At 44.3% G+C, this 14,324-nt stretch overlaps 1 protein-coding gene and 2 long non-coding RNA genes across 3 annotated transcripts in view; 1 reads left to right on the forward strand and 2 right to left on the reverse strand.

The window, feature by feature from the left end:
- RFTN1 (raftlin, lipid raft linker 1) overlaps positions 1–14,324 on the forward strand; it is a 255,636-nt gene that overhangs the window by 233,756 nt on the left and 7,556 nt on the right. Inside the window, exon 9 of the mRNA XM_069958706.1 lies at positions 13,691–13,772. Within this exon, the coding sequence (XP_069814807.1) occupies positions 13,691–13,772 (82 nt within the window). The remainder of the gene's footprint in view (positions 1–13,690; positions 13,773–14,324) is intronic.
- Positions 1–14,324, reverse strand: part of LOC138783691 (uncharacterized) — a 123,150-nt gene that overhangs the window by 65,895 nt on the left and 42,931 nt on the right. The window lies entirely within an intron of this gene.
- Positions 1,346–10,928, reverse strand: LOC138783690 (uncharacterized). The gene is made up of 3 exons (XR_011361732.1): positions 10,801–10,928; positions 10,152–10,201; positions 1,346–1,529 (listed from the first exon to the last, which is right to left on the reverse strand). It is a non-coding gene; the product is annotated as an uncharacterized lncRNA (long non-coding RNA).

The raw sequence follows: 14,324 nt of genomic DNA on the forward strand, positions 1-14,324 counted from the left end.
TGGACAATCTGTGCTGCAATTACAGGGTGTACTAGAGCGTGTCAGTAAATTTTGCGGTCGCAACTTTTGCGGATTGCAGATGCGTAAAATTACGAACTGCCCCTATTGAAATCAATGAGCCCTTAAATTTGTCCATAATTGCGGATCCACAATTATGGACACAACTACAGCACATGTGAATGTAACCTTAAAGGGGCTATCCAGCGCTACAAAAACATGTCCACTTTTCCCCCTACTGTTTTCTGCAGTTCAGGTGTGGTTTGCAATTGAGCTCCATTTACTTCAATGGAACGGAGTTTCAAAACCCCACCCAAACTGGAGACAACAGTAGGGGGTAAGTGGCCATGTTTTTGTAGTGCTGGATAACCCCTTTAATGTCTCTAGAAGTGCAATGAAATGGCAGCTCTTGAGAAGTTTAGCCTGCAATGCTTATGTGAGGTTCATGGAGCTGCATACAGTACTATATACATCCCTGCTAATGCTTCTTAGGGTACTATTAGATGGGCCAATAGGGGCCCGATAATAAATGTAAACGAGTGTTGATCTGCTAGATCAGCGCTCGTTTACTGGGCCTATTACACGGCCCGATAATCTTTTAACAAGGGCTGCAGGAACATCGTTACCAATGTCCTTGCAGCCTTTGATAAACTGGTATACATTACCTATCCATGGTCCAGGGCTCCTCCTGCTCCTCTTCTCCCCGGGTCCCGCGCTCCAGCCTCAGAGCTGCCTGTCTTACTCACTGGCTTCGGCGGTCCCGGCCTGTGATTGGCTGAGCGTCCTGTCAGCTAAGAGAGCTAAGTTCTGGAGCTGCAGTGTGTGGCACCAGGGGAGAAGAGGACCAGAAGGAGCCCTGGTCCCACGTATAGGTAATGTATTTCTTTTGCAAATCGTTAGCCGCCGGCCACGCATCGCTATTACACGTAGCGGTGCACGCTCGGTGGCCGACAATTGTAGGTCAGAACCTATATCAACTATCGTTGTGTTTATTACATGGAACGATAATCAGCCAGATAGGGACGATTATCGTTCTGTGTAATAGTACCCTTACAGTAGTAAGGCAGTGGGCTAGTGGCTCTGTATCCCAATAGGTGACCATGGCACTTGTCCAATCACATTGTTTTCTGTGAAAGCAATGTGCCCAGCTCACTTCCATATAACCCAGACTGAACAGGTTTGCATGGCCATGTCTGTAATAATAAACTGTCGTCGAGGACAAGATTGTGTATGGATACAGAGCGCCCTTTCATATTTTCATTACCGGGCCATTTTACTTGTAAAAACTTAATTTGTTAAATGCATATTTTTCATGACTAAGTCTGTGAGCGAAATAATCTTTACTGAATAAAGATGATGCATTTTATTACAGTTCCAGATTTCTGTGAATAATTTGCTGTTGGTAGACAGAGGTCAAATTAAACTCATTTGTGAGTTGTCAGCTTGCAGGAACATCCGTAGGCTGCATGAGCACATGGCAAATTGAAGTCCATCGTCTATAAGTGGAAGGAATAATTGTCGTCATGCTGGTTCTGTAAAATGGGAACATGGAACATTGGCTTATTATTGTAAATAATGTGCAGCTTGTCTGCCCTGCACATAAATATCTTAGGGGCGGAGAGTAAAGGTGTCATCTTAAAGGGATACTCTGGAGCCTAAAATTTTTTTGCTAATACATTGCTTTAATAAAGTTATATCACTTTGTAATACAGTACAGACCAAAAGTTTGGACACACCTTCTCATTCAAAGAGTTTTCTGTATTTTCATGGCTATGAAAACTGTAGAGTCACACTAAAGGCATCAAAACTCTGAATTAACACATGTAAACTTGCCCCAGTAGCCAGAATCCTGCTCCAAACTGACGAGGGGCTAATACCCCGAAACTGCAGTCTGTGGATGGATGCCTAGCCTTGGTAACCCTTGTCTTATGTCGTTATACTCGCCACAGAGTTAGACTTTGACTTACAGGGGCCACCCTGGTGTTTCCCTATTTAGGTCCCAAAGCTCGCAACAGAGTAAGGACCTGAGGGACTACGTATCAGGGTGGTTTGGTGCTCTCCCCACGAGGAGGCACCCCTTTGCAATGGGCTTCCTTCTCTGGAGAGAGGGATATCTGGCTATTCCCGTGTTTTGAGACTCGTAACTGAGGCTCCACGGACCCCTTTTTTGCATATTAACACATGTAGACTTATAAAAAAAAGTGTGAAACAACTGAAAATATGTCTTATATTCTAGGTTCTTCAAAGTACCTACCTTTTGCTTTGATTTCTGCTTTGCACACACTTGGCATTCTCTTGATGAGCTTTAAGCGGTACTGACCGGAAATGGTTTTCCAACACTCTTGAAGCAGTTCCCAGAGATGCTTAGTACTTGTTGGCCCTTTTGCCCTCACTCTGCGGTCCAGCTCACCCCAAACCATCTCATAGCACCCCATCAATCTCCTTCTAGGTCAAATAGCCCTGACACAGCCTGGAGGTGTGTTTGGGGTCATCGTCCTATAGAAAAATAAATTATGGTCCAACTAAATGCAAATTGATGGAATAGCATGCTGCCGCAAGTTGCTGTGGTAGCCATGCTGGCTCAGTATGCCTTCAATTTTTAATAAATCCCCAACAGTGTCAACAGCAAAACACCCCCACACCATCACACCTCCTCCTCCATGCTTCACGGTGGGAACCAGGCATGTAGAGTCCATCCATTAACCTTTTCTGCAACGCCCAAAGATGCGGTGGTTGGAAGCAAAGATCTCAAAATTGGACTCAGACCAAAACACAGATTTCCGCTGGTCTAATGTCCATTCCTTGTGTTCTTTAGCCTAAACAAGTCTCTTCTGCTTGCTGCCTGTCCTTACAAGTGGGTTCCTAGCAGCTATTCTACCATGAAGGCCTGCTGCACAAAATCTCCTCTTACCAGTTGTTGTAGAGATGCATCTGCTGCTAGAACTCTATGTGGCATTGACCTGCTCTCTAATGTGAGCTGCTGGTAACCTGCGATTTCTGGGGCTGGTGACTCGGATAAACTTCTCCTCCACACAAGAGGATACTCTTGGTCAGGGCAGTTTCTAGGTCATTTTGACAACAGGGCGAATATTGATAAAAGCGCCCCCCCCCCCCCCCCCCCCCCCCCCCCCCCCCCCCCCCCCCCCCCCCCCCCCCCCCCCCCCCCCCCCCCCCCCCCCCCTCGGTCAGCCCTGGGGAAGGAAGGGGAGATTACTCGGGCTACTAGGAAGAATATAGTAATAATGCTTACTGCTGTACCCTCCATATAGTAATAATGTCTCCTGCTGTGTATTTTCCGTAGTAAAATGCCTCCACTGCTGCCCTGTGCCTGTGCCTATATAGTAATAATGTGCCTGCTGTACCCACCATAGTAATACAGTTCCCCCCTCTGCCTGCAATAACCCCCCCCCCACACACACACTACCCCCACCTAACCCCCCCTACACACACTATCCCACCTGTCCTCCCTACACACACTATCCCACCTGAACCCCCCTACACACACTATCCCACCTGAACCCCTCTACACACTCTATCCCACCTGTCCTCCCTACACACACTATCCCACCTGACCCCCCCTGCACACACTATCCCACCTGACCCCCCTGCACACACTATCCCACCTAACCCCCCCTACACACACTATCCCACCTGACCCCCCTGCACACACTATCCCACCTAACCCCCCCTACACACACTATCCCACCTGACCCCCCTGCACACAATATCCCACCTAACCCCCCCTACACACACTATCCCACCTGTCCTCCCTACACACACTATCCCACCTGACCCCCCTACACACACTATCCCACCTGACCCCCCTGCACACACTATCCCACCTGACCCCCCCCTGCACACACTATCCCACCTGACCCCCCCTGCACACACTATCCCACCTAACCCCCCCGCACACACTATCCCACCTAACCCCCCCTACACACACTATCCCACCTGTCCTCCCTGCACACACTATCCCACCTGACCCCCCCTGCACACACTATCCCACCTGACCCCCCCTGCACACACTATCCCACCTGACCCCCCCTACACACACTATCCCACCTGACCCCCCCTACACACACTATCCCACCTGTCCTCCCTACACACACTATCCCACCTGACCCCCCCTGCACACACACTATCCCACCTGACCCCCCCTACACACACTATCCCACCTGTCCTCCCTACACACACTATCCCACCTGACCCCCCCTGCACACACTATCCCACCTGACCCCCCCTGCACACACTATCCCACCTGACCCCCCCTGCACACACTATCCCCACCTGACCACCCCCCCCCCCACACACACACACACACTACCCCACTTGGCCACCATTCCAACAGACACACTACCCCAACAGCCCGGCCCTAGAAACGGCCCTGGGTCACGTCTGTGCACAAGCCGCTCCACAGTATCAGGAGATAGAGATATACTACAGGGTGGCAGATGTAGCAGAGCTCAACTCCCTGAGACCTGCAGTTCCATGGAACACCACAGATAACACAGTGATATCTCTCAGAGTACAGATAATGTAGATGTCACCTGCAGTCATATGTAACACCACAGATAACACAGTGATATCCCTCTGAGTACAGATAATGTAGTAGTCACCTGCAGTCCTATGTAACACCACAGATAACACAGTGATATCCCTCTGAGTACAGATAATATAGTAGTCACCTGCAGTCCCATGGAACACCACAGATAACACAGTGATATCTCTGAGTACAGATAATGTAGTAGCTGTCACCTGCAGTCCTATGTAACAGCGCAGATAACATAGTGATATCTCTGAGTACAGATAATGTAGTAGATGTCACCTGCAGTCCTATGTAACAGCACAGATAACACAGTGATAATCTGAGTACAGATAATGTAGTAACTGTCACCTGCAGTCCTATGTAACAGCACAGATAACAGTGATATCTCTGAGTACAGGTAATGTAGTAGTCACCTGCAGTCCTATGTAACACCACAGATAACACAGTGATATCTCTGAGTACAGATAATGTAGTAGCTGTCACCTGCAGTCCTATGTAACAGCACAGATAACACACTGATATCTGAGTACAGATAATGTAGTAGATGTCCCTGCAGTCCTATGTAACACCACAGATAAGACAGTCATATCTCCAAGTACAGATAATGTAGTATATGTGACCTGCAGTTCTATGTAACACCACAGATAAAACAGTGATATCTCTGAGTACAGATAATGTAGTAGCTTTCACCTGCAGTCCTATGTAACACCACAGATGACACAGTGATATCTCTGAGTACAGATAATGTAATAGATGTGGCCTGCAGTCCTATGTAACACCACAGTGATATCTCTGAGTACAGATAATGTAGTAGTCACCTGCAGTCCTATGTAACACCACAGATAACACAGTGATATCGCTGAGTACAGATAATGTAGTATATGGCACCTGTAGTCCTATGTAACAGCACAGATAACACAGTGATAACTCTGAGTACAGATAATGTAATAGATGTGGCCTGCAGTCCTATGTAACACCACAGATAACACAGTGATATCTCTCTGGGTATAGTATAGAATATGGGGACAGGAGCACAGTATTGGGGACACCCTGCATTACCCCCATAGTAAGAGACCTGCACTGCCTCAACACAAGAAAACAAAAACAAACCAATATACTCACCTAATCCTGGCCCTGGTCTTCCTCTCTCTCTCCAGCCTGTCAGCTGCCGCGCGGATCCTCTAGCAGGCCCGATGACGTCATCACTGGCCTGCTGGAGGATCTGTCTAACAGAGATGCAGTGAGATCCGCGCAGGGGGAGAGGGGTCGGCGCTGGCAGCTTGCAGGAGATCATCAGTGAGGTCCGGAGGGGGAGGGGGCGTCGGCAGCTTGCAGGAGATCAGTGAGGTCTGGAGGGGGCGCCAATTACTTGGTCAGGGCAGGAGCTGGGCGGTGTCGGGTGCCGCTGGGCGCCCCCTTAGCTGTCAGCGCCCCCTGCGGTGGCCCGGCCCGCCCGGTCCTAGAAACGGCCCTGCTCTTGGTCTTCCTTTCCTGGGGTAGTCTTCATGTCAGCCAGTTTCTTTGTAGCGCTTGGTGGTTTTTGCAACTGCACTTGGGGGCACTTTCAAAGTTATCCGATTTTTTCGGACTGACTGACCTTTATTTCTTAAAGTATTGATGGCAGCTCCTTTTTTCATTTACTTTGCTGCTTTTTTTCTTGCCATAATACAAATTCTAACAGTCTATTCAGTAGGACTATCAGCTATGTATCCACCTGACTTCTGCACAACACAACTGATGGTCCCAACCCCATTTATAAGGCGAGAAATCCTACTTATTAAACCTAACAGGGCACACCTGTGAAGTGACAACCATTTCCGGTCACTACCTCTTGAAGCTCATCAAGAGAATGCCAAGAGTGTGCAAAGCAGTAATCAAAGTGTGGCCACTTTGAAGAACCTAAAATCTAAGACAGATTTTCAGTTGTTTCACACTTTTTTTGTTAAGTATCCAATTCCCAATGTGTTAATTCATAGTTTTGAAGCCTTCAGTGTGAATATACAATTTTCATAGTCATAAAAACGCAGAAAAGTCTTTGAATGAGGTGTGTCCAAACTTTTGGTCTGTATTGTAAATCTTCATTACAATTAATGTATAGTTTCTTCGTTATAAGTGGCATCAGTAAGAAACGACTCTGCTGTGCTCTAATTGAGTGTTGCCACATATCACTATACAGAGCAGGGCCCCTTCCCCCTGTGTACTGTGTTTTGTTAGGCTGCACTTGTCCCTGAGTACTATATATATATATATATCGCTGTAGCACAGCAAACGTCAGCCTCTCTACAGCGAGCAGTGATCGCTATGGTAGTGGTTCTAGCTGAGCAAGCTCGCTGTTGAGAGGCTGCTGTGCTGTAGCGACAGGCACCTCTCTCAGTATAAGGGGAACGGGATATAGCGCTCTATATAGCTGCTCTATAAAGCACTGTGCGTCAGCTCTTGACCAGAGCAGGGGATTGGGAGCTGTAGTTCCCAGACACAAACATTGGTGGCAGCAGAGGAGGCCATGTCATTCAACGGAAGTGGCCATATAAGGAAAAAGGTATACCTTTATTGTAATGAAGTTATATTTGAAATAATAAAAACGTTATTGAAGCAAGTGTTTGCACTTCTAAGAGACAGCAGTTTGGTTTGTAGACAGATAGGCTATGAGTAACAGAAGACACTCTAATAACTAAATCTTTCAGAAAAACAGTATAATTCTGCTTGTAAAATTTACTATACCGGACATATTTAGCCAGTTTATGAATTCAGTAGCCATGTTATTTCTCACTGGCCAAAAGACCATTTCCTTGCTTAGGCGCCATTCACACAGACCAAGAGAGGTGGAATTCCGCAGCAGAATTGTCCGCGGCGAAATGCCGCCAACCTCCGTGCCATAATGCGAGTCTATGGGAGGCGCATGCTGAAGAATAACCATGCTCCTTCTTCAGTGCGGAGAGACTCTGAGCAATGCGCTCAGAGTCTCTCCGCACTGAAGAAGGAGCATGGTTATTCTTCAGCGCTGAGATGCAGCGTGCGCGTCTCCCATAGGGTGTCATTATGACACGGAGGCTGGTGGAATTCTGCCTCTCTTGCTCTGTGTGAACGGGGCCTTAGTGAAATGCCATCCTCAGTGCGAATGAACAAGAAAGGCGGCAGCACGATACAACCTTGCGGAAGAGACAGGGGTAAGAGATAAAAAGGATGCTTTGTAACGTAGTTCATATGATACACTTTCCCCCTTGCTACAAAACTTTAGGGCATCTTGAGTCGGTGATAGGGTTGGCCAGTGCCCCTAAACCAGCTCTGGAAGAACAGTACAGGATCCAGTAAGGCCGTTTCAGGCGAGATAAAAGAACAAAAAATGTTTTTAAAAGGATACAAAGAACATAAAATGAATCACCCATAGCCAGGATGCACTCTCTTAGGGCTTATTCACACGTCCCGTGAAATTGTTCATGGTCACGGATTCGCAACCATGGACAGTTTTAGAGACCATTGACGTGAATGTGGCCATTTACATGACCTGCACCGCCAAAAAAAAAATAGGACATGTCGTAGTGCGGATCGCAGCACGGATCATCCCCCGGCCGCCTGACCGCAGAGCATGATGTGCTCTCCTGTCATCTCATCTACTACTCACCTACTCCCCGCGCTGACTGGCTTCATGTTCACCTGGGACTGTGCTGCCTTCTTCTGGCAGCCTAGTCCAGGCCACTTCCATTGAGCACGTGTAGCCGGTCCGAGCGGGTAAGTAGGAGATGAGATGACAAGAGAGCACATCATGCTCTCCTGTCATCGCTGCGGCCGGGCGGTGGGGGCTTCGGCTAGAGGATCTATACTGCGATCTGATCCCTGCATTTACTAAGTTGTGTTTAATCTATATAACTAGCTCCTATTATCTGATGTCTCAATTATCAGAGAAATCCAATTATGTGCTAGCATCAGGACTTAGGGTCTGTAAATTCACTTTTTTTTTTAAATCCAAAAATGCATTGGTGTGATTAAAAAGTGTGAACTTTTTTGGAAGTGCAGTCTCCATCTTCTTCTTGGACACTTTATTTGAAAGTACATGGGGCTTCTTACTATCTGTCTCTAATCACTAAAATAAAGTGGAGCCAACCATGTTTACTTGTATTGAAAAAATGTTTGCTGTATGACGTGCAGATATCATTATAATGGGGGGTGAGTGGATGGGAGCTGATCTCTGACAATCGTCTATTGCCAATGGTCTAGTTCTATCTTATCTATATACTGGCTTTCACTGTAATTCTATCTGTTGGAGACTACTGAAAAATGATCTCCACAGAGGACTGGTATATATAGGTCATCAGCCATGAAGCCAGCACAGGAGCTGAGCCTGCTCCATACACAGCGGGTGATATAGACTGACATAACAAATCATTCCCCCTTCCCTTTTAAGTTCACACAACGTGAAAATTAATTAAAAAAACAGCCGATATTTAATTAATTAGACGATCGTATTAAAGTCTATGTTAGACATGTCAGTTTAGTGTGGCTGCTATTCATTGAATAGCAGCCACAGAAGACTGACAGAGCAGACAATGTAAAGTGCGACTCCGGATGCACTTTACATTGTCAGCTATGGTTAATTGGAATGCGGGGACACCCAAATGCGCCCGCATTTCAGTTAAAAAGAAATAAACTTCATCCGACCAATACTGCAGTACCGGCTCGGATGAACTTCACAGACAGTGGCCATTCTGTGACTCGGCCAGGTCACAGAACAGATGCTTTCTTACAGAGTGTGAACCTGGCCTTACTTGGAACACCTCACAATACCTGTATTTTGGGGTTACTTAGTGGTCTAGCCATCACAATTTCAACGTTACCCGCCAGTGGTTTTAGGGTACTTTATATAAAACTACTTTCATATGAAGCAGAAGGATTCCACATGGTGCATAAATAGATCTGTGATGCAGATAATGTTGCGGACATGCTGCTGGGTCTATTGCAGATTTTCTTTTTATTGACCTACAATCGGGAGATTATAACTTGCAATATTGATGCTGTAAAGCTGCAGATATGCAACAAAATGGAAATACTGCAATCTACCACTGCAGATTTTCTACAAAGTCAATAGAGTACCATATCGGTTTTGTGTGAAAGTGACTCTCCTGTTATGGCAGATCAGTTAGCACTGTTGTGTTCCCTTCTGAATACCACACTGCTGCTGGGCCCACGGTGCCCTAGTCCCTAGGTTGTTTTTTATTTTATTGATTACATGTCATCATAAGACTTGATCCTTGTAGACAGGAGTCACCAGTCACCAGTTGGTAACATCAGTGAAGGCTACACATCAATATCATCATGCCATAGCATGTTCTCCTCTGAGGAAGAAATATACAGTATATACAATTATTGACATCAAAAACATGGACCAAAACTTCTGCCAACAATAGAATCAAAGGCCTTCCCAATTCACACGATTACTGTACAAGTGAGTGAAGACCACAGACCGGCATTAACATATTGTCATATTTACTTTCTACTATTTTTTCTTAAGCCTTTCATTTCTGTCTTCTAAGCAGCCCTGCAGGGACAGAGAGAAGCTGCTAGACATCCATACCCATTCAGCTAACATCAGTGAAGATATTGTACTCACATAGCAGCAATAGGCTCTTATTGTGCAACTGCAGATTCTGCTTTAGCCCACTGGGTACAAATAATGAAAGAAAATCCAGCATGAAATTAGAAAGCTCTAGAATTATTAAAAAAAGTAATTGAAATCCACATTTAACCATTTTACAATCAGGCGGCCTAAACCGTGTATAGGGATTTTACCTTTGCTGAAAGATACTAGTACTTTCTCTATTATATTTCTGATCTATTCCTGGCATTGGCATTGAATCCTAAACCTGTTGTAAATATACATTCAGGAGTTTATTTTGTTAGGGAAAGAAAATTCATGACTATGGATAAACCAAGGAGGCACACATGTCTTTAAGGCTTTGTTCTCATTTCTGTTTGTTCAACCCTTCAAAGTAACTCCTAGAGGTTTATGTGGAATTATTTAAAAAAAAACTGAATTTTGTCCCTAAAACAGCACCACAGGCCCCATTTACTTGAATAACACAGAATTGCAATTCCAGGAACAGCCCATGGCACAGAGTGGTGATATTTCTGTCCCTTTTTTCTTATTCGAAAAAAAACTAAACCCTTCAAATAAGCTTTAAAATGTGTGTGAAATGTGTATGATGTTTCTTAAACTAGTGACAGAGAAGCTGAACAGAATGATGTAAAGTATCACTTACATTTTCCTGTGCAGCTGATTTGGAGATGGCCTCCTGAATAACATGGACAGTAAGTAGTCCCCATTATGAGCGGGAGCCCAGTAGATCTGGATATTCATGAGATGCAGAAAACCCCGCCCACCAGCTGCTGATTGACAGTTATTTCTCTATGACAGTTGACTGCCTATACACAGCAATCAGCAGCTAGAGGGTGGAGGGAGGGATGTAGCAAGAATCCCATTCTCCTGCATATTAAGAGAGGCTGAAAAAATGATGCAAGAAATACACCGATCTGTTAAGCATTTATATCACTAGTCAATACTGCCCTCATTAAAGGCGGTGTAAACCTAGTGACAGATTCCCTTTACGCACTGACAACAGAATATAGCAGCGTTAAAGCTCATGATAGACTATATTGTATGAATGGGCAAAAAAAAACCGATAAACAAGATATCATTCACTGTATTCAGAATTGTAGAACAGGATTTACATGTACAGTTCCTTTTACAGGCAGTAGTCCAGGGGAACATGTGTGGTTGTATTACCTTTACATTGGGGGATTGCTCGTAAAGCAGTTCTCCTATGTGCTAAGTAAATAGGCTGTAAGGCAGGTTTTTACTTCCATGTAGTTTTGGATTTCACTGAAATGTTCTCGGCAATCATTGTTATGTATAGCTATTTATATACTGGTACAATGTTACATAGCAATGTCAGAGTAATTATAACAGTTGATTAAACTGAGAAAATAAATGTATATTAAAGAATACAATACCTGCTCAATCAATTCTACTAAGTAAATTAAGAGAAAGACACCATGAACAACTGCATAACATTCATAGAATAAAACAGTGCACCCAATTATTAAAAATGAGTATCAACTCTTACGCATGTTTTCATATATATACAGCTATATACATTAAATTCACTAATGGGGAAAGTGAATTACATTGATTATCTCATTAATATGGCAGTTGTCAAAGCGTGGGATATAGAGAAAAAAACAAGCAAGTGTAGAATCTGATGGGCTGACAAAAACCGTGTTGTGATGGCGGGATAAGATCATCTCCAAAACTTTGTCCGGTTTGTTTACTGCTAAAACACCTACAATGGGCACATGAGCATCAGGAATGGACTATTGAGCAATACAAGAAGGTGGCCTAGGCCAGTGATGGCGAACCTTCGCACTCCAGCTGTTGCAGAACTACAATTCCCATTATATCTGGCTAGCCAAAGCCACATCTTTGGTTGTCTAAGCACAATGGGAATTGTAATTTTCAACATTGGAAAGGCAATGTAATGCTGTAATGTTTAACTGGTTCTACAGGGAAACCTTAGGTCCTAACATGCATGTGAATGTTACTTTGACTCCTATCACCTACTTAAACATTGTAGCAGAAAAACCCTTTCAGGAGGAAATTGTGCCCTGCCATACTGCAAAGATTGTTCAGGAATTGTTTGAGGAACATGGCTAGTGGAGTTTACGATTTTATCATGGCATCCCAATGCCCTAGATGTCACTCCAATTGATCATCTGTGGGATAAGCTGAAAAAACAAGTACAATCCCAGAGACCCCACTTTGCAATTTACAAGACTTAAAGGGCTTATCCACCTTTGTACATTTGATGGCCTATCCTTAGCACAGGCCATCAATATTAGATTGGCTGGGGTGCAACTTGTCACATCCCAGCCGATCAGCTGCTTGATGGGGTTGAGTGTTGCAGCTCCTTTAATGTTTACCAGTAGTGTTGAGCGGAGGGGCCAAACTGTTTAATTTCAAGTTTGACTCCCCGGTGCTGAAGAGGTTGGATGCAGGGAGTCCTGGAAAACATGGCTGTAGCCCCATGAAGCAGTTGATCAAATGCTGAGTTTTCAGGGTTGGAGAATGTTGCAGAACCCCAACAGTTCAGCCTCTCTGCTTTTTACCAGTGTTCTCACCTGCACTGACATACGATGGGGCAATGTAATGCAGCAATGCTTCATTGCTCCACTTCAAAGGGTATAAAGCTGCTTTACCTTGCAGGTATTCAGTATTTTCTTGCCCAGTTTCTCCCTATAAAACCTATCCTGTCTGAATAGATGCATGCTATGTTATCTAACCCCTCAGTCATTTCCATTTACTGGTCCAAATTTCCCTTATATAGTAAACTCTCACATCCAGCTGATCACAAATCGGTATGCATATTATGACCTTTCTTAGGATGATGCATTGATTGTGTTCAATTAATTTTGTTGAATACATTATAGAAGCACATGTGTGAGTGCGCGTGTATCAATGCACTAAAATCAGAGGGGGAGGAGTAATTACGAGTCATATTTTATTTCTTAGGTAGTATAAGGCAACATTATGCAAAATAGTGTGCAATTTTGGTCAATTGTTTACCTAATGCAAATGATAATTATACAGTGTAATGAATGTAATGATATGTATACTGTGTAATGAATGTATTTGCTCAGGGGTTGCATTGTGCTTCCCACGGTCGGTGGTAGACAAGTATGATGTGTTCCTTTGACACATGAGAGGTGATTTATAAATTACAATTTCAGTGTAGGAAATAAGATGATACTTTCTCTGTCAAATTCCATTTAGATGTTTGAGTATTACTTGACATGGCAGTCAGAGGAATAGGGTATGCTTATTAAGATTGCCTTCAAGGGTAACTTGTTACTTAATGGCATCTTGGACATAGATAGATATTCATAGATCTGTGTACATATTTTGGAAATAAATTATGTTCCAGGTGTTTTCTTGTGGCGGATTTTCTCAATCCCAGTTCTCGCCATTTTTTGCATAGTATAAATTTTAATATAAATGGAAATTCAGGACACATGGCTAATGGCAAATGGTTATGTGACATTTGCATTGTGGTGACTGATAAAACATTTTGCTTATTCATTAATCTCTTTTTCCAGGGATGGCAGTGTCACTACCAAGCAAATTGTATTCATGCAAAGACCAACGCTGCCCCATAAGACGAAGAAGAAAGAACCAAAGGTAAAAATTTTATTTAGGAGACAGGGCTGCTTGTCTATGTAAACCACTGAAGATGTGTTGTCTATAGCCTCAAATTGGTTATTTACTAACAAAAATCAGTCTAGCTGCCTAAAATAGGGTTTGTACAGACCCAAGCATGCTCGAGTTGCACTCATCTCTACATGCATGGCACACATTCCCCTTAAAGGGAACCAATCAGCCCAAGTTCCCTGGAGCACTGTATATGGAAGAAAATAAAGTTTCATCACCCGGGCGCACAGCAGGCAGAGGCGGTCAGGTAGTCATCTGGGTGGCTCCCTGCCCATGTGTAGTCACCGCTGTCTACCTGTCAGCACGGTCTGAGTGGATGATTGACAAGCAGAGAAGCCAACAAAGAATACATGTGTAAGTAACTCTTTTCATAGAAATGGAAGAATTATAGTGAATGTGCTGGGTCCCCCAGAGAGACTGTTGCTCTTTATGGTGCTGACTGCTCTGGCTAATTTTTGGAGGTTTGGAAAAAGAATATACATTTTGGGGGAAATATATCAAGGACTTTGCACCTATTTTTAA

This window comes from Dendropsophus ebraccatus, chromosome 2 (genome assembly GCF_027789765.1).
Source record: "Dendropsophus ebraccatus isolate aDenEbr1 chromosome 2, aDenEbr1.pat, whole genome shotgun sequence".
Taxonomy (NCBI): domain Eukaryota; kingdom Metazoa; phylum Chordata; class Amphibia; order Anura; family Hylidae; genus Dendropsophus; species Dendropsophus ebraccatus.